Genomic DNA, 21,042 nt, shown 5'->3' with positions numbered 1-21,042 from the left:
CTCTCTTTTTTCGAATGACAGCATGACAGTGCTCTATGTGGCTACGAGTGCCTTTTACTTTCATTCGGTAACATAACAAGCCTCCTTCTCTATAGCATCTTCGGGCTCCTCGTAAGTGCCATGACTCAGGAACCCTCCCTGTGGTTGGACTTGACGCAGGCTGTGCGGGTGGAGTCCCTGTGCTGGGAGCCCAGGCTGGTACTCTCAGGCTTGCCCTCTGGCTGGAAGGAACCCTTCTCCTGGCACTCTGGACAGATACAGCTATCCCAGTGCTCCTCTCCTACCCAGGGTCCCCTGGGGATGGAGTCCTGTCTGCTTGAGAGAGCTTGAGTCCTGCCTTGTCCTCGGTGACACAAGATAATAGCAGGGCCCACCCAGGAGCTTATTTTGAGGTTAAAACCAACACCTGTGGAGTGCTTAGCAAGCAGAGAGAGGAACCCCTCCACAGATAGAACTGCTATTTTTAGATCTTTGCTGCCCTTCCTGTCCTCAGGCTTTGTAAAGTTAAGTGATTTTATCCAAAGTCCCAGCCATTTAGTGGTCAGTGGCAAAGGGAGGACGCCAGTCCCAGCCCACTGCCTAGTCTTGAGAACCCAGCAAGTTAGGACTTGCTGCCGAGTCTCGGTGTTGCCTCTGAGTCGGTGTGAAAGCCTAACGAGATTTGGTGCTGTGACTTTCTGTAAACTCAGTGGTACTCAACAGTGCCACTCGCTATCAACAACCATGACAGTGAAGCTGTCAGGATGGCTTGCTTCCTAGAGGTGGTGGGGTTTGGTCCTGGGGACATGAGGAGCAACCCCTCTCTCTCTGTCTGACACTGGCAGACCCGCTTCAGACAAGAGTCTCCTAAGAGCAACTGTCTGTCCAGCCTTAGGGCTGGTCACTAATTGGTAGGAAACGCACAGAAAGGGCTAGAAGCACACAGTGGTGGTCAAGCAGTGGTCACTTCTGCCAGTGTGGCTCAGGCCTCGTGATGGCCCTTGGCCTACAGGAATCTTTGAGCCCCGTCTGGGTAGGAAGTTTCTCAAGCTGGCCTGGTGTAGCGACAGAAACTGCTGTGGGTTCTGGCCTCAGCCAGGCACACCAGGGTTGATGTAGCCAGTAGTAGCAGTGTTCCCTGGAGTGCAGAATTGGCGTAAGTAAGGTGGAGCCACAGTACATCCTAGCTGCTTGAGTATGTATGTCCAGTAGAAAGAAACGTGCGTGGTGGTGCACACACCTTTAATCCTAGCATTTGAGAGGCCAAAGCAGGCAGCTCTCTGTGAGTTCGAGGCCTGGTCTACAAAGCAAGTCCCAGGACAGCCAGGGCTACCCAGAGAAACCCTTCCTTGAAAACCCAGAAAAGGAAAGAAAAGAAAAGAAAGAAACGGTCCTTCTGTTCCTTTGTTTCAGGATACGGACATCACGGTGTCACTGTGCCTATTCATGCCACTGAGTGTGCACCCTGTGGGGACTGGGCTCTGGGCCTTAGTGGTGCTTTCTCTACCCTCTGGAGCTCCCTCATCTCGTTCCTGTCCTCTGACACCAGGGGTAGCATCCTAGAGTGGCACCTCACAGGTTCATAGCGTAGTCAAAAGGATGGACTAGCTGGGGTGTCATCACAGAGCAGTTGGCTCTTGCCCTAGCCTGAGGTGGGGATGATCACCGAGGAACAAGAAGCTAGTGAGGGGGAAGATTTAAGGCTCCCAGGAAGAAGGAGAGCACTGTAGATAAGATGGGACTCAGCCCAGCCATGAGCAAGGAGCAGCTGACAGCAGCTGGGACAGACACCTGGTCCTGAGGAGAGAGAACCTAACACTGGAACTAGGAAAGACTGGCTGCTCACTGGGCTGGGAGGGCACACAGCGGCTGGCGGAACTAGTCCTCCTCATCTCTGGATTTCTGGTGTTATCGAAGTAGGGAAGATGGCCTCTTTTGACTGTTTGACTGTGGGGCTCTGAGAGTCCCTAGGATTTATACACAGCTCAGTCGGGCCCTGTCCTCTGCTCCCTGGGGCTCTAGCCTGAGGCTGGCTTGGCCTTTCCCAGGGTGCCGGGCTCATGGCCCAATGAGTCATCTTCCGCCCTCCAGGCAAGACACCCCATCTCTATCAACAGTGTACAAATGGAACCCCCCCCCATATGTGCCTGAGTCTGAAGGAAGGAGGGGATTGGAGGGGTTGGAATTAGACCCTGGAAACTTCCGTTCCCACGACCCCTCACCCCAGCCTCCCTGCATGCTACCGAGATGGGTGGAGAGATGGGAGGGAGCTCTCCTCTCCAGAGCAGCCACTGATCTGTAGTTCTGGGAAGTTCCAGGCAAGGAAACTGAGGTGGAGGTTCAGACCGCGTGGGCCCCTGCTGACCTGAGGAGTATTTTGAACAACCTTTGGAAACTTGAATGAATTTTTAGAGCCATTAAGGGAGGCCCTCTGGAGGTCATCACATCCAGGGGTTCTAAGCCAAGGCAGGGCACAGAGGGTATGTGCAGGGCTGGCAGGGATGTGTATATCTTAGGAGCCCCTAAAATTAAAACTTGGCAGATTTTCCAAGTCACACTCCCATTGCCAAGGTGTGGCCTCACCTGTTCCCTTCACCAAGGCCTCACACTCAGTTATGGCTGGCTCGTTACCTGGAAACTGGTGGGGAATGGGCAGGAAATGGGCAGAGAAGGTTGCTTTCAGTAGCTTATCAGATGCTTTTCACGTATATTTAGCTCTGACTTACCCATCCGGCTCCCATCTCCTGATTCTGACTATTATCTGGGACAAAAAAAAAAACAACAACAAAACTTTTCCTTCTCAGCTGCATCTTCGTGAAACTTAAAGGGGGCGGGGTGACAGAAAAACGAAAATGGGAGGGGGAAAAACACACTTAAAAAAATCACAGCAGTTAAATTCAAACCACATGCTCTACAATCCCAGTCCTGCAGGCCTCTGCTGCCATCTATGGGTACTTAGTGGAAGTGCAGCCTTGGAGCCCCAGCTTCTTCACTTGGGCTTCACTTCAGCTGTACTTTCCTTCTGGTACGACCTCATCATCGTCTAGGGAACAGAGTGGGGAATTTAAGAGCCCCCTCAGGAACAGTCATAGGGGAGGGGAATAAGGGGAAAATGGGAGGGAGGGAAGAAGGGGAGGATACAAGGGATGGGATAACCATTGAGATGTAACAAGAATAAATGAATTTTTAAAAAAAAGATAACAAATTTAAAAAAAGAGCCCACCTGAACCTTCCCGCCTCCCTTGTTTGTTTACAGATAGGGAAACGAAGTCAGAAAGCAAGAAGACCAGTCAATAGATACATGTTATGTACCTAGTGTGTCTATTAAATACTAGTCCCTGTTTTTATTATTTTTGTAGCCCTGGGGGCAGGCAGACATTGAGATCTCCCTTCAGTTTCCATCTATTCCTTAGCCATCCAGGAAGGGGAATACAGCCCTCGTCCCCACTTCCTGGCTGAGGGTGTCCCAGGCTCGGTCTGACTTCTCATTCGTGTCCTCTGCACGCTGGTGAAGTCACTCGACTGCTTTGATGAGCCATTTGCTTGGGGTCCTCTTTCCTCATCTGTAACACGGTGTCAACACACATGCTGTGGGAACTGGGCTCTTCTCTCGACCTTGGTGCCATCCCACCCCCCAGCCCCCGCCCCCCGGCCCCTCCCCGCCCCCCCTCCCCCGGCCAAGTCAGAGAGGTGCTCTGCATTCTCTTACTGTCCTGCAAGACTGCCAATGTGTAGATCGGTAACGTGTTGAAGAAGAACGGACCGGGGAGCTATCACGGGGCGCTCAAGAATAGTGTGAGGTCTGCACAGGGCGATAGAGAAAACCTGGACCTCCTTAAAACATTAGCTAGCTGTACAAGTCCCCACTGAGGACCCGGCAGGGTGTGCTATACTCTGCGGTCTGTGATGGGCCTGAAGTCTTGCGGCCAGGGGGTTTCTTCTAGGCTGAGAGATGGGCCTAATTGGTTTAGCCATCGGAAGGCAAGCTTGAACCCAGCCTAGGGAGGGGGGGACGACTTCGTGCGCCTCCTTACAGCCGGTAGGTCTCTGGTTTTCTATGAATGCCCATGCTGGGGTCCCAGGCTGACCCCTCTGGGCCAACAGGTGAAATGTGGGTTCATGCAGAAATCACCCTGGCTTCACTCCTCTGTCAGTCTATCGAGAACTCTGGGTTTGAGCTCCCCGGCCGCCCCCCCCCCGCCCCGCCCCCCCCCCCCGTACTGTGTGCGCATGCGCTCTGCCCCATACCGGCCGCAAGGCCCTGGCACTCTTGTCTGGTTCCCTGGTTCCTTTTCATTTTGAGTCTTTCATGGTGGTCGGATGATGCCTGGGCTGAAGTCCCCATGGAGAAGCACTCCTCTTAAGTTTGGCAGTTAAAATAAACAAATAAATAGGAGCTGGAGATATGGTTCAGTGGTTTAGAGCACTTACCGCTCTTGCAGAAGACTTGGATTTGGGTCCCAGCACCTACATGGAGGCTCCCACCCATCCATGCCTCTAGTTCCAAGGGACCCAACACCCTCTCCTGGTTCCGAGAGCACCAGATATGCATGTGATGCACATACTTACACACATACATACATACATGCAGACAAAACACTCACGTATGTATGAAACTTTAAAAATGAATAAATCAAATAAAAACAAAAGAACAGAGGCAGGGCTCACTGGTGGAGTGCTTGCTCAGCATGTGAGAAGCCCTGGTTTCAATCCCTACCACCACAAAAAGGGGGGCAAGTTTTAGGAGGCCTCACTTTTGCCAGCTTTCTGTGTCCAAGAGAATAGTAAAGGCCCGCCTAGTCCAAAGGGGAGGGGCCCTGGGCCTCACCCCTATATGAGAAGATTGTCAGCACCATATTGGAAGAAAAGCTGCCAGATGGACAATTTTGTGGACACCAGCTTTGACAAATATCACCTGCCACACACACCTGGGATGAGTGTGAGAAGAAGGTGACACAGTCATGGAAAGGACTCGGGTCACCTCTAATATGTAGTAATTCCTTGTGAGCGAGAGCTGGCTGGTTTGTTGTCATTTTCTATTTGTGATTGTTTTGAATGTGGCTTGTTTTTAACCTCTGCCACAGAACCATGTGGAAGGTCACCCCAGATTGCTGTGTGCAGTCATGTCTTGCGATGGCCACTGCCTGAGGAGCCACACAGACGGGACACTTCATGTCCCTCATAGTCCTGTGTCCTGTTGCACACAGACCCACGCGTGCAGGAGGACTTGCCTCTGAAACAAGAAGGTGCTTCTTAGGCTCCTTAGGACTCAACCTCCCATCCACAGAGCTCCTCCACCAGTCACAGAGCCGCACCCAGGGTAGCCGGTCCCCAGAGAGCGTTGTGGCTTGGACACTTCCCTTCCAGCTGCTGATGAGGCCTGGGAACTGGGAAACCTTAAGAGGCCTCTCCTTCTGGAAAGGAAGAGGAGAGAACAGGAAGTGACCTAGAAAAACAAGAAGAATGGATGGGTGATGTTGGGAAGGGGCGGGGCAGGGGCCCCAGGAAATGAAGTGTCTTGCCCAACCCACACACTAAGGAAGTAGCAGAGTGAGGATTTGAACTTAAAATTACCTGGCTCTGGAGACAGCCATCTTGGTCTCCATACCATGAGATCCTTTTGGAAACTTGTCTCCTTGGTGACTCAGGGTCAGAGGTAGCCACTGTGGATATAGATGGCCTGTTAGGTGGAGAACATGTTGTGCCAATTCCCGTTTCATGGAATCCCAGACAGCCCACGTGCGTTCCCAAGGATTGTTGTCATTGGTCCTGGCATAGCCTGTGGCAGTATTGTATTCACCTTCCTGACTCAGGGGAACCTGCTGACGTCGTTGACTTGGAAAAAAAGAGAAAGATGGCTCAGTGGGCCTGCGAAGTGCATGTGGGCTCAACCCCACAGGCAGCCAGTTGGGCTCTTAGCCCTTACCAGCAAGATGGCCTCTGTAAGCATTGCTTTCCTGGTTTATAAACTGGAGAGTTAGAAGAAATAGAGCCCTGAGGTAGGTTGGGGGTTGAGGAGCTAGCACGTGCAAGGCAGTGATGAGACCTGGCCCTGAAAGCGGCACACACAGCATCTGTGATGGTGAGAGGTCCTTCATCAGGCTCCCTGCTTCTCAGTGCGGACAGCTCTGGGATCCAGAGATCTCTTGAAGGGCAGGTCTGGAGACCCTTCCCATGCAGTCTGATGAGACCTGCTCTCCAGAACTGTGTCTCTCTCTCGGGAGCTGCCTTCAGCTCTTTTTGATAAAGGGTCTCATGTGTCCCTGGCTGGCCTCCACCTTGCTTACTGAGAATGACCTTGAATTCTGATCCTCCTGCCTCCACAGTGCTGAGCTTCCTACCCATGAGACTACTGTGTGTGGACATATACCCTTCCTCCGTCCTTCCCTCCCTCCCTTCCTTTTTTTATCTTTCTTCTGGTGGTCCGGTAGCATGTGCACATGACACAGCATGCATGTAATGGTCAGAGGACAAGTTTTTGGTTTTGGGGTTCGGTTTTGGGTTTGGTTTTCTTTGGGTTAGCTCTCTCTATTTTGGTTTTTTGAGACAGGGTTTTTCTGTGTAACCGAGCCCTGGCTGTTCTGGACTCGCTTTGTAGACCAGGCTGGCCTCGAACTCACAGTGATCCGCCTGCCTCTGCCTCCCGAGTGCTGGGGTTTAAAGGTGTGCGTCACCATGCCTGGCTTCCATCCACCTTCCTGAGGCATCGTCTCTTCTGTTCTGTTTACGCTGCACTGTGCATTCCGGGCTAGTTGACCTTTGAGCTTCTTTCTAGTGACTTCTCTTGTTCCTGCCTCCTATCTCACAGTAAGAATGCTGGGATCACAGAATCTGGCTTTTTGTGTGGGTTTTGGCAATGGAACTTAAGTCAGCAGGCTTCAGAGGCGAGCACCGTCACCTGCCCGGCTGTCTCCCCAGCCCAAATCCTTATTTTTAAATTCCAAGCACATGCGCAAGAGAGACTGGCTCATCAGTTAAGAGCACTAGCTGCTCTTCCAAAGGTTCCAAGTTCAATTCCCAACAACCGCATGGTAGCGCACAGCCATTTATAATGGGATCCGATGCCCTCTCCTTGCATGTAGGTGAACATGCAGACAGAACACTCATATTAAAACAAACAAAAAACATAAACAAAAAAATTCCTAGCACAGTGCTTGGCACCTGGTACTTGGTAAGTACCCAGTATTTATTCCACTAATCAAGTGGGTGATGTAAAACTCACAGCAGCTGCCCTGCCCATCCACCAAGTGCATCCACTCAGGTGTTTGTCTATCGCCAAGTCTGTCATCCATCCATTTATTCGTCTTTCATCAGTCGGCTACCCAGCTACTACCATCCGTCAGTCTTTCATCAGTCCATTCGAGGTCTAGCCTTTGTCACGGCTGGTCCTCTGATGGGTCCAGCATTAGCTGCAGGACCACAGGTAGGGTCTTGGTAGGTCTTAGGAGGCAGGTAGAGTGGGTGGCGTCTGTGAGCAGGATGCCAGGATTCCCTCAGAGATGAGGAAGTTGTCAGCAGACTTGGTGGAGGTCGGAGGGCCAGGGTAGCCTCAGAGCCAGGGTGCCCAGTCGTCTACCCTGCAGTGAGTGTTGGTCTGGTGGAACTGGGCCCTTTCCTGCCCACTGTCTCTTGCCTTTTCCAACCAAGGAGGGAGCGGGCAGCTCTACAGTGGGGAAGGTAGATGTCTGAGGCGAGCTATAGATGCAGTATGGGAAACAGGACAGGGCTTCACGATTACAAAAACTTCTCGGGGAGGGCAAGATGGCTCCGGTGGTTTAAAAAAAAAAAAATCTCTTGCTTCCAAGCCTAAAGACCCGAGTTCAATCTCCAGGATCCATGTAGTGAAAGGAGAGCATCTGATCTCTACACACGGACTATGGCGCATGTGCCCACCCACCCCCACACACATATAATTGACAAATAAATACATGTAAATTAAAGAACAAAACTGTTCTGTGACCTACTCCAAACATCTACAGAGCTCTAATAGGGGGATTAAACCAGCACCCCAGATTGACTCTCATAGGAAACACAGAACCATACCACCACTGGGTGCTGGGTACGTGACGCCCTCTGGTTCACCCTAGCTGACCCTGTCCTGGCAGGCCTCTAATGATTCGGTGCCTCAGCCCCTGTGCTCTGAGCCCCACGCTCCTTTCACAGTCTCTGCTCCACCAGCATCTCCAGTGCTATGGCAACAGGCTTGGATCTAACCAGCCATCCCCAGTGAAACCTCCTGGCACTCACTGCCTTTGGCTCTAAGTCCCACCTGTAAGGGGGCAGAAGCCTCGAGGGACCCTCTCTCCCTACACCCATGTCCTCCTGTGTCTCTAGACCCCCAGGCCAAGCCTGGAGTGAAATCATTCTCAGAATTCGGTCCTGCAGCAACTAGTGAGGGATGGGTGAGTTGAACCTTTGCCAAGACCCCCAAACTAAATACTGCCCCCCCCACTCCCGGCAGCCACTAAGAAGAAATGAGGCCACAATCAGGTTGTTTTAAGAAAAAGCCAGGTATGGTTGGTACACACCTTTAATCCCAGCATTCAGGAGGCAGAGGCAGAGGCAGGCAGATCACTGTGAGTTCAAGGCCAGCCTGGTCTACAAAGCGAGTCCAGGACAGCCAAGGCTACACAGAGAAACCGTATCTCGAAAAGCCAAAAAAAAAAAAAAAAGCCAATAGGAGGAGATACTCTGATAACCGAAGGTGGCTTACAGTGACCAGGAAGTCAGCCCTCAGGCCATGGGCCTGTGTGTTCACGAGAATTTACCTGTGAGCCCTGGCTGCCCACCCTGAACGTGGGCATACTCTTGCTGTCCTCCCCCAACGTGTCCACCCTGATGAGGAAGAGGAGGAAGTACGGGCAAGGCAGTCCCTTGGGAAGGGAGAAGGCAAATGGATTCAGCTGGTTTCCGGTTTCTCTCCAACCTTGGGGAGAGTCTGAGATCCCTTGGAGGAGGGGTGAAAGTGCTTTTCAGCACATTCCTCGGAGGTGCTGGGCTCTCAGGGCAGAGGCCAGTAAAGAGCCTGCCACACTCGCTGCTGTATTCCTTTCTTCCATCCAACAGACTGAATGAATGGTTATTCTGATCCAGCGGGACATGGCGGGCACAGCCGAGTCCACAGATTGTTCATTCACTGACCAATACAAATTTATTAAGCGCTGCCTGGTATTGGCTCTGACCCATCTGTGTTGTACCTGCTGCCCTGGGATCTGAGCCCCATGGCCTGCTCTTTTTGGGAGTAATTGAGGTAGTTGTTTGTGCCAGGCACAGGGGTGCATGCTTGTAATGCCAACACTCAGGAGGAGGCAGGAGAATCACAAGGCTTTTTGTGTGCTGAAACCTAGGGCCTTATCCCCCAGGGCTGAAACTTGGGGCCTTATATCCCAGGCAAGAGCTCTACCAAATGAACTATATTCTCAGACCTGTTTTGTTTCTGAGACAGGGCCTCTTGTAGCCCAGGCTAGCCTTGAACTTATTATATAGCTGGGTATGACCGTGAATTGCTGAGCCTCCTGCGTTCACTTCCTAAGTGTCGGGATTATAGGTGTATAATCTATAGGTGTGTACCATCTTGCCTAGCCAAAAGTTATAAGCACTTAAAAGAGGGGGCATGGTAGCGCCTGCCTTTAATTCTACCACTCAGAGAGGCAGAGGCAAGTGGATTGCTGTGAGTTCAAGGCTGGCCTGGTCTACAAATCAAGTCCAGAACAGCCAAGGCTACACACAGAGAAACCCTGTCTCAAAACAAACAAACAAACAAACAAACAAACAAACAAAACCAAAGTTCTAAGGCTTTTTCTCAGTTTCCACACGAGCTGGGCAAGCCCTCTGCCACTAAGCTACATCCCTAGCAGGATCATAAGTTTGAGGCTAGCCTGAGCTGCAAAGGAAGACCCGGGCTTAAACAGCAATATCACAGAAAGAAAGGAAGCTCATCCGCCCCCCTGCTTGGCATTCAGGAGGTCCCGAGTTTAATCTTCAGTACCGGTAGCAAAACTTAGAGGTGCTATCGATGAAAACTAAGTTGGTGGAGTGCTTGCATGGCACCAACCAGGGGGATGGGCCGGGCGTGGTGGAGCACGCCTTTAATCCCAGTACTCTGGAGGCAGAGGCCGGTGGATCTCTGTGAGTTCGAGACCACCCTGATATACAAAGCTAGTCCAGGACAGCCAAGGCTACACAGAGAAACTCTTTCTCAACAACAACAACAACAACAACAACAAAAACAAACAAACAAACAAACAAAAAACAAAAAAAAAAAATCAACCAGAAGCATGATACAAACCGGGCATGGTAGTGCATGCCTGTAATCCCAGAACTGGGGCAGTGTTTACAGAGGAGTCAGAGGTTCAAGACCATCCCCCATTACATAGCCAGTTTAATGCCACAAGGAGGAGGGTGTTAAAATCCAGTTCCTGGATTGGAGAGATGGCTCAGCTGCTTTTACATGGGTCCCTGGTGCAGGTGCCAGGATCCAGTACCCTCCTCTGGTCTCCGTGGGCACCAGGCAGGCAAAACACTCATCACATAAAGTGAAAATAAGTAAGCGTTAAAAATTTTTTTATCTTAGCATGGGGTATGGAGTGGGGGCTAAGGAAGCAGGACTGGCTAGAGGGATGCAGAGGCCTCCATGCTAAATGGGTGCCAGGAAACAAGTCTCATCTGGACTTCCTGTATCCTCTTTCTCTGTGGCCTGGTAAGGCCTCCCTGCCAGGGGGAAGTGACCAATGAGTGGGCCCCAGAGTCCCTGCCAGAAGTAGCCCCTGCTCTCCATATTAGGGGGACCCACAAGGAGACTGTCCGCTACATCTGAGCAGGAGGTTCAGGTCCTCAACTATGCGTGGTCCTTGATTGGTGCAGCAGCCTCTGCAGCAGCAGCACCACCATCCCACCCTCTGCCCAGATTTGTTGGCTCCTTTGGTCTCTTTGTGGAGCTCCCGTCCCATCCAGGTCCTTCTATCCCTCAACTCTTCCATAAGAGTCCCTGCGCTCCACACCAAAGTCTGGCATCTGCTTCGACCCTCTGCTCAGTGGAGTCTTTCAGGGGACATCTATGGTAGGCTCCGTCCTGTTCCTTCTCTTCAGCCGCTACCCGTGTCTATTCTGTTTGCCCTTATGAATGAGAATTAAGCATTTTCCCTAGGGTCCTCCTTGTTATTTAGCTTCTTCCTTCTTCTTTTAAATATTTATTTTTTTGTTACATATACAGTGTTTTGTTGTTGTTGTTTTTTATTTGTTTGCCTGCATGTGTGCCTGCAGGCCAGAAGAGGGCAGCAGATCTCATTATAGATGGTTGTGAGCCACCATGTGGTTGCTGGGAATTGAACTCAGGACCTTTGGAAGAACAGACAGTGCTCTTAACCTCTGAGCCATCTCTCCAGCCCCCGTGGTTTAGCTTCTTTAGGTCTGTGTATTGTAGTGTGGTTATCCTGTATTATGTGGCTAATATCCACTTCTGAGTAAGTATATACCATGCATGTCTTTCTGGGTCTGCAAGTGTAAAACAGTCTTAAAGGAAAAGAAAAGGCATCGATTGCTAGGGGAGGGGGAAAAGCTTAGGTCAAGGCTCTGAGGCACAGAGAGTTGGCGAGGGTGCAACAAAATAGGGTGGGTGTGGGTAACAAGGTAAGCCTGGCTTGCTGATGGAGGGCCATTACCCCATTGCTCAGGAAATCCAGAGAGAGCAGCTTGGAGAGAGCGAGCTGGGAGCTTTGTGAGTGTGAGAACCGCCAGTGTTCAAGGAGATGGAGCTAGCCTGGGGTTTGGCACAGCTGCCGGGTGTATGGACCTCCTTCCTAGTGCCCAGTAGGAGCTGGAGTCCAAGTTGCTTCTCCCCGCACCCCAGTCTTATCTAAGTGGGTCCTGGGGTAGGTCCTGGCCTTGTCCTGAGATTTGAGGAAGGGGCCTGCGGATCAAGGTCAAACACCAGAGTATTGGGTGGAGGGAGGGCAGATGGGAGGTAGTCGGAGCCCCTCCCCAGTGGGGATTATGGGGAGAGGCGTTGGAAGGGAATACTGACTAAGCCGGGTGAGATGGTGGTAGAGATGGGGTGACTCAGTGTGAGTGCTTGGGGTGATAGCCCCTCTCTATCACACCCAAGTTCCCCTCCCAGAGCTGGGGCCAGTGAGGCTTCCGGCAATCCGCACTTGATGCCCCGCATGGGTGGGTGACTGCTTCTGTCATGCTGTAGTTGTTGAACAAGGAAGTCCGCATCATTGTGAGGAGTGGTGGGTCAGGCCTCCTGAGTGTCAGATTTTGGGATCTGTATGGTAACACTGTTAGTGCAAACGCACATGACCCTGAACTACTCTGATCTACCCTGCAGCTGGGCCTGCTCTGGCTCCTGGATGTCAATCTGTGCGTCTGCGCGCTAGATGTAGCAGTGGGCGCGTCTTTATCCGCGGGTGTGTGTGACTTGTGTCCTGAGGCGGGGGTGCGAGGTCCCGCGGCGCTGGGCTTATTGCGGGAGAAGGGGCGGGCGGCGCGCAGAGGGCGGGACTCATCCCCCTGCGACGCCGCGCGCACTCACTCCCTGCGCGGAGGAGGCCGCAGCGCCACCGCCGGCTGCGCTCACACCGGCGGCGCTGCTACGAACGCCGCCTCCGCCACCGCGGCGGGGCTGAGGCCCCCTGAGGAGCGCGAGTGGGAGGGGGCCCTCCCGACTCTGCGCAAGTCCCCGCCCCGGCGGCGACCCGGCCGCATGCTTCAGATGGTGAAGACCCTGGCCCAGTTCACTATCGCGCTGGAAGACATGCGCGATCTGGGCCCGGCCGCCGCCTCCGGGGAGTCCGCCGGGGGCGGGGGCTCTGACACCGCGGAGGAGCCGGGGGAGGCTCAGGTATGGGGAAGGGGTGGGGCAGCCGGGAACCTGGGTCTTGGCCTAGGATGCTGCAGACCCAGGAGACCTGGGAAAGCGTGGGCAGATGCTGGAGAGCAGGGCCCGGAACTTGGATCAGGCTTCGGGAGCCTGCCTGCCTGCCAACCCTGGGCTTGGGGAGGGTTGACCTCAGATGAAGGCAGAAAGGTTAATGATGAGGGGCCTTGGCCACGCTCCTGGGGTTGGTCAAGGCTCAGTACAGTACTCTTGTCAAGTGGGTCAGGTAAAAGCAGATTTGTTCCCGGGGCACACTGGGTCTCCAGGAAAGCCAATTTTCCAGCCTCCTTCAGGGTTGATGGGCCCCAGCTGTATGTATGTGCTGGGGGGTAGTCAGCGTTGCTTCCCCTTTGCCATCACCCCCCTGGAACTACGGGGCCTAGCGATGTCACACTGTGGTGCTGTGGGAAAGGTGGTGTCCCCATTCCTGCCTCCAGCTGCCTGTCTGGAGGGGGCAGCGACAGGGTCCAGGGATGCTGCCTTGTTTTTGTGTGTTTGTCTGGGCCCGGACTCTGTTCCATGCTCTAGGCACAATGGGGACTCTGCCCTGATCCGGGTACTGTACTGTGTCCCCAGCTTTCTTGGGCAGGAGGGCCTAGCTCACAGCGGGATAAACTCGGCAACGTTTTTTGTCTTGATCCAGGGCATCTTGCCTTCACGGCTTCTCTGTGTGTCTTTCTTCATGCCTGGTACATCAGGGTCTCAGTTTTGGGGGCTAATGATAGGAAAGTCCCTCTCACCGTCTTCCTGCAGTGACCACCTCCCCACAGGTTCCCCCTGGTCCCCATACCAGGGGCCTGTCTGTGGCTATTGAAGGGGAAGGGGATCTGGAGGGAAGCAGGCTGAAGGGCCGGTCAGCCTGGAACAGGTGGGCCTGCTGATCTGGTTGACAGCTGCCTCGTCCCTCCATCTCCTGTTTCCCCTGCCCCCCCTTTCCCGCCCCCCCCCCTTCCCCTGCACTGCTCCCGTGTCTGGACACGTGCAGAGGGTGCTCCATGCCGTGACAAGGAGCCGGCCTTGTTTTCTGTGCTTTTACCTGACAGCTGAATGACAGCCCACTGTGCTCTGCAGCAGGGAGGGGGCTGGGAGAGGCGGCGGCATTGGCATTGCAGCGTCAGCTCCCTCTACCACTCCAGCCACCCGCCAGCAGGCCCAATGCCAGCCCCGCCTCACGGGGAACTTCTCTGACCATGACCCAGGTTGGGGCTGGCTGGCCAGTATGAATGTGGGCAGGGGACAGTAGCAGTGAGGCCCAGAGCCTGATCTCGCTGTCCCACAGTCAGTCAGAAACAACTTCCCCATGAAGTCTCAGTGAAGTGGAATGTGAAGGGACAGCGAGGACCACCGTGCGTGCTTGCGGGCAGGCGGGCGGGCATGCGGGTGGGACCATCACCGAGCTTGTGTGGTACCAGGAGCAAAGGGTTTTGTTTTGTTTTGTTTTGTTTTAATTCCAGTTCCTAAAGGAGAATGGAAGCAGGGTCACAAATAAACATCACAGAGCCAGGAAGAGCAGAGCTGGGGAGCCCTGTGTCCCGAGGATGCTGGGGAAAGGGAGCATAGGGTGCTGGCACCCTAAGGCTCTTCTGCATGAAGCATGTAAAGAGGCTCTGGGCCTCGTTTTGTCTCTCACTGGCCATACGATCTTGGTCAAGTCATGTCACTTCTCTGACTTGACTCATCTGTATAGTGGGTGACCAACACCTGTGTCTTAGAGCTCTGTAAGGTTGAAATGAGTTGCACATACTTATGAGGTGCTGGAGTGTTCTGGTTGCTGCCAGCACCGGAGTGGACATGGGGGACCCAGAAGCACCCAGTGTAAGTGGCCTGCTCGTAGTTGAGGGGGTCTCTGAGGTAGGGCCCAAAGAACACATCACCACACAGAGCCTGCAGAGACAGAGTGAGCTAGCCTCCTGTGTTCCAGGGAGATAGTGCCCATGCCTCAGTAGAGCTTAGCGTGGGAGTCCACTTTCTGAGTGTGCCTCCCTGTCAGTTATTGAGGGACAAGACTGATTCCTCCATTCCAGGGTCAGAGGAACAGCACCTGAGCTTATCACAGCCAGAAAAGTGAGACATAAACTGGCCATGGTGGGAATGCTTGCAGCATAAGGGAAGCCCAGTTATCCAGAGCCACAGCACACGGTCTAGTCTCAACAAACAAACAGTCCTCAAGCAGTCCAGGGACCCTGGGCAGAGCGTCTTGAGGCTGCAGGCCTTGATGGCTGGAGCCCCAGGCATGGCCCAGCCAGATGTGTGGGCCCCACACCTTGCATAGGGCCAGTCTAGAGTCTGTTAGAATGAAGTCGCTGCCAGGGCAGAGGCTGATGGGACAGGTGCTCCCTGGGAGGGTTTCCTGCATGAGGCTGGGGACTATTGAACTCTGCCTTGGGTAGCAGCCAAGCCCGGCCATTCCCAAGCTTGTGTCTAACGAATTCTTCCCTTGACAGAGGCAGGAAGCTAATTCCTCGTGATGTGGGTACAGATGCTGACCAACCCCTAGGGAACTCTCGGGTCCTCTGTATGTAGGTGTCAGTGTGTTCTGAAAACAAGGAGACTAGGCTGAGGAGACTAGGCAGGGTTGTAGCTCAGTAGCCTAGCATGTGCACAAAGCCCTGGGTTCCTCTCCAGTAGTGCATGAGCCAGATGTGGTAGTGAGTCCCTGTAACCCCTAGCACTAGGGAAGTGGAGGCAGGAGGATCAGGATGTTTGCATTCCCAGAATTGTAAAAGCTGGGCACAGTGGTGTGCGTCTGTGACCCCAGCTGTGTGTGTCTGTGACCCTAGTGGTATGCGTCTGTGACCCCAACTGTGTGCGTCTGTGATCCCAGCGGTGTATGTCTGGGACCCAACAGTGTTGCCTGGGACCCCAGCAGTGTATACATCTGTGACCCCAGCAGCGTATGCATCTGTGACCCCAACAGTGTCGTCTGTGACCCCAGCAGTGTGCATCTGTGACCCCAGTGCTAGAGAGCAGAGACAGGCAGATCTCTGAGCTCCCTTGCCAGTGAGCCTAGCTGAAAGAGTGAGTTCCAGGTTCAGTGAGAAACTCTATGTCAAAAAATAAATTAATTAAATAATAAAATAATGTGGAAGACACGTAACATTGACCTCTTGTGTCCATACATACATGCCTGGGTGAGCGGACCTGAGCACATGTGCACACAGATCCATATCTATCTCTCTCTCTTACACACACACACACACACACACACACACACACACACACACACACTCGATATGGATCTGAGGGGGGGGGAACGGAGAGACTGTGTACCACACTGGTGGTCAGGAGGGGGCCTGGGAAAATTAAGTGCCCAGAACTGGGTCTGAGTCTGGTGCAAGCGAGAGCTGTCCAACCTTTTCATTGAGAATTGGGATCAAGCCCTGTTGGATCTGTGACATTTCTAGCTCTGCAGCTTCTAGATCCAACTCTTTTTCCCTGGGCTGCAGTGAATTCTTCTATAGCAGGAAGTGACAACGTCACTCTGAGGGATGCTGTGACACACAGCCAGGTTGGGCACACATGTCCTCATAGCAGCAAGCCGGAACTTGGCATTTTCAGAGTCAGTCTCTAGAGTGGGCGTAGCCGGGAGGCATCTTCCTTTGTAAATACGGGGGTTTATTGTTGTTAGCTTTTTGTCTGTCTCCAGAACCTGTTGGGGTGGGAGAGCAGAGATCGACCTGGAGGGGAGTGTGTTTGAGACTCAGGGGAGCGTTCCCAGCACAGAATGCCAGGCAGAAAGGAGGTCCGAGGTGCTTTGGGAAGCTGTCTCGCACAGAGAGGAAGCCAGCAAAGAAAAAGGATCAGGTGGACTCTGTGTGCGCAGATGAGCCTCCATATAGCTGCAGGTGACAGAGACTAACTGACCTTCTACCTCTGTCCCCACAGGACATGCGAAAGCACGTGACCATGACCCTGCTGGACACGGAGCAGTCGTATGTGGAGTCACTGCGCACCCTCATGCAGGTGAGGCCCGTGCCTAGGCCTGAGAGCAGACTTCCGTGTGTGGGCGGCAGACAGGTGGGATGGCTCATATGGTCAGGGACAGAGACCAAAGAGCTGTGACCCTGGATGTAGCCACCCCAAAGGTCGCCTCCTGCAGGATAGGTGAGTAAAGAGAGGGTCCTGGGAAGAGCAGGAGTCTCTACACTATAATTTTCATGTCCCCTCAGTAGCCCTGAATGCCAGTTTTGAGCTGTGCATCTCCTTGAACACGCCCTTTCTGTGACTGGAATTAAATGCTGAGTATATGCTACGGGCAGGTCCCGGTCCAGATACAGCAAGCCCAAGGATGAGGGAACGAAGAACCGTGCTGAACACACGGCTCCTCTAGAGCAGCTGTCCTCAACCTTCCTAACGCTGCGACCCTCTCACACAGTTCCTCGTGCTGTGGTGACCGCCCCCCACCATAAAATTATTTCGTTGCTACTTCATAACTGTAATTTTGCTGCTGTTACGAATCACCAAGCAAAAATCTGGTGTGCAGGATATCTGCTGTGAGATCCTGTGGGGGTCATGACCCACAGATTGAGAGTCACTGCTCTAGAGCCCCGGAAGATGCCTAACAGTGTGCCATCAGGGAAAGGTCCCTAGAGAGGGCGCAGTGGGGACGGCTTCTGCAGAGGGCTCGGCACTTAACGTTTAAAGAGCCGTGTGGTACAGAGTATGAGGGGCTGGGGCTGGTTCTTGGGTGATGTTGCAGGAGCCAGCAGGGGTCATGCCATGGGGTCCTCGATCCCCGGGAGAAGGATTTGGACCACAGTGGGGTTCCTGGAGAGTCATCAGAGGGTTTTGAGACAAGTAGGCATGTGGTTGGTCTCCTGCTTTTGGGAAGTCAACGCGTCTGCTGAAAAGACGGATGGCAGAAGAAGGAGGCTGGGCCAGGGCCACAAAGTTCTAGTAAGGGTACAGGCTACGGGAGGGACAGAAGGGGACAGATATTTAAGAGGTGAGCTGCTCAGGTCAGGTGGGCTTTAAGAACTGGGCGAGGTGGGGGGTGGGGGCGGGGGCGGGGGGGGGGGGGATGAGTTGGGAAGACAGGGCTATCTATGCCAGGCCCCTGGCCTGGGAGAGGTGGAGCACAGCGCAGGGAGAGGCACATCTATGGCAGGATAACGAGCCGAGCTCGGCTCAGCTCTGTGGGTACTGCAGAGGCCAGAGCCTGGATGTATGTGCTGAAATGGCGCCCATGAACACAATTAAAGATAAGCTTACACATCCCAGGAAATATCCAGAACCAGTCAACCTTCCTTCCTCCCTCCCTCTACCTCTTCCATAAATCTGCACAGGGCCCTTGTGTAGACCAAACACTATCCTCTGGGCAGTGCAGGGGTTGTCATTCAGCAGAGAGCCCGAGGGACATGAATGTGTGCCCTGCAGCTCATGGGCTATTCCAGAGAGCAGCAGTCACCAGCCAGACAGGTCACAGCGGATGACACATGGTGACACAGAACTCACGGGTGTATGTACATATACGGGTAGTACTCCTCTTGAAAAGGGGGGTGGTTCTGGCACACGCTACAACACAGACGAGCCCAGAGGATGCTGTGGTAAGTGAAACAAGCCACTCACCTAACAACTGATGCCGTGCGTTCTGAGGGGCCTTGCAGTACTTACGCTTTCGGAGATAGAAAGTGGAGTGGTTGGTGGCAGGGTCCCGGGGAGGCTGAGGCTGGAAAGGAGGTTTGTGTGGAGTTAGTAATCAGTGGTCCAGAGTTGTCATCTGGAAGGTGAAGCTGGTATTCACACAACAGTAGCAATGTGTGTGTACTCATCTGAACACTTAAAACTGATTAAAATGGGGCTAGGGATGTAGCTCAAAAGAGGGCTTGTCTGGTGTGCAAGAAGCCCCGGGTTTGATTTCCAGGACTGCATAAACCAGGTGTGGTGGGATATACAGACCCGTAAGCCCGGCACTCAGGAGGCAGGGACAAGAGGACCAAAAATACAAAGTCACCTTTGGCTAATAGACAATTCAAGGGAATTCATATTTTGAAAAACAAATACAAGAAACTAGCTAAAGTGACAAGTTATATCCGCTGTCTATTTTGCCACAAAGAGTACATTGCCTCTGTTTTGTTTTTGTTTTTGTTTTTGTTTTTATAAAAATGCCCATAGAGGTAAGAACACAGAGTGAAGACTTCCTTGTGGGCTCAGGGAACGTGACTGGGTTTGGGGGTGTCCACAGAGACCTGAAGTGTGGATAGGAATTTTAGGAGAGAGCCCGTTGAGGGGAACAGGCAGAGATAGCACAGCAGAAGCAAAGAGCAGGACAGCGGAGGAGCCACTGTCACCACCAGGAGTAACTGGTGTGGCTGCCAAGGAGAGAGGCAGAAAGCCAGGCGAAGGCCATGGTCTCCCACAGGCACAAGAAAACCTGAGGAAGGATCCCCAAGATGTCAGACTGGAAGAGTAGCCATGGCAACAGCCCATCCCTTAGTAAGAGTTGCAGGCGGTATGGTCAGGCAGCCCTGGCTTCATCACTTGTCTCCTGCTGCCTAGTAGGATTTGAGTCTCTTGGCTTCGCTAGGCATTGTTTCACTGACAACATGAAGTTGCTTGCATATTCTTTCAGAGTAAAGATGGAAGTTGGTGTGGCCCCTTATAGCCTGTTGGAGGAGGGAGAAAGGAAGAGGAGCCGTGGCACTCAGATTCAGGCAGGCTGAATCCGCCGGGCCCTCTGGGGCAAGCAGGACTGGAGCAGAAGGCACCAAATTGAGATTCCTGGGTGGGAGGAGGTGGAGGTGAACAGGAGTGGATCACCCAAGGGCAGCTGTGGAACCTGGTCAGGTTGTGGGCCCAGTTGTGCCTCACCTGCTCTGGCTGGAGGGTGGGGATCTTGATAGCACATGTCCCAAATGAGTCTCTCAGGAAGATGTATGGAGCATCTCACATGCCACCTTGTGTGTGTTAGTGTGTGAGCGTCTCACATGCCACCTTGTGTGTGTTAGTGTGTGAGCATCTCACGTACCGCCTTATGTGTGTTAGTGTGTGAGCGTCTCACAAGCCGCCTTATGTGTGTTAGTGTGTGAGCGTCTCACATGCCGCCTTATGTGTGTTAGTGTGTGAGCATCTCACATACTGCCTTATGTGTGTTAGTGTGTGAGCATCTCACATACCGCCTTATGTGTGTTAATGTGTGAGCGTCTCACATACTGCCTTATGTGTGTTAGTGTGTGAGCATCTCACATACTGCCTTATGTGTGTTAGTGTGCGAGCGTCTCACATACTGCCTTATGTTTGTTAGTGTGTGAGCGTCTCACATACTGCCTTATGTGTGTTAGTGTGTGAGCATCTCACATGCCGCCTTATGTGTGTTAGTGTGTGAGCGTCTCACATGCCGCCTTATGTGTGTTAGTGTGTTAGCGTCTCACATTCCGCCTTATGTGTGTTAGTGTGTGAGCATCTCACATACTGCCTTATGTGTGTTAGTGTGTGAGCATCTCACATGCCGCCTTATGTGTGTTAGTGTGTGAGCATCTCACATACTGCCTTATGTTTGTTAGTGTGCGAGCATCTCACATGCTGCCTTATGTGTGTTAGTGTGTGAGCGTCTCACAAGCCGCCTTATGTGTGTTAGTGTGTGAGCGTCTCACATGCCGCCTTATGTGTGTTAGTGTGTGAGCATCTCACATACTGCCTTATGTGTGTTAGTGTGTGAGCATCTCACATACCGCCTTATGTGTGTTAATGTGTGAGCGTCTCACATACTGCCTTATGTGTGTTAGTGTGTGAGCATCTCACATACTGCCTTATGTGTGTTAGTGTGTGAGCGTCTCACATACTGCCTTATGTGTGTTAGTGTGTGAGCATCTCACATGCCGCCTTATGTGTGTTAGTGTGTTAGCGTCTCACATTCCGCCTTATGTGTGTTAGTGTGTGAGCATCTCACATACTGCCTTATGTGTGTTAGTGTGTGAGCATCTCACATGCCGCCTTATGTGTGTTAGTGTGTGAGCATCTCACATACTGCCTTATGTTTGTTAGTGTGCGAGCATCTCACATGCTGCCTTATGTGTGTTAGTGTGTGAGCGTCTCACATGCCGCCTTATGTGTGTTAGTGTGTGAGCGTCTCACATACTGCCTTATGTGTGTTAGTGTGCGAGCATCTTACATACTGCCTTATGTGTGTTAGTGTGTGAGCATCTCACATGCTGCCTTATGTGTGTTAGTGTGTGAGCATCTCACAT

General features: G+C 52.7%; 1 protein-coding gene across 1 annotated transcript in view; it reads left to right on the top strand.

Annotated features, from left to right (window-relative positions):
* The window catches only part of ARHGEF17 (Rho guanine nucleotide exchange factor 17), a 62,281-nt gene that overhangs the window by 23,220 nt on the left and 18,019 nt on the right, over window positions 1-21,042 (top strand). Inside the window, exon 2 of the mRNA XM_084772936.1 lies at window positions 16,742-16,819. Within this exon, the coding sequence (XP_084629062.1) occupies window positions 16,742-16,819 (78 nt within the window). The remainder of the gene's footprint in view (window positions 1-16,741; window positions 16,820-21,042) is intronic.

Source organism: Acomys minous (genome assembly GCF_964271855.1).
Source record: "Acomys minous genome assembly, chromosome: 2".
In the NCBI taxonomy this organism is placed as follows: Eukaryota; Metazoa; Chordata; class Mammalia; order Rodentia; family Muridae; genus Acomys; species Acomys minous.
The sequence above is the reverse complement of the archived record's forward strand: the minus strand, read 5'-3'. Positions and strand labels throughout refer to the sequence as shown.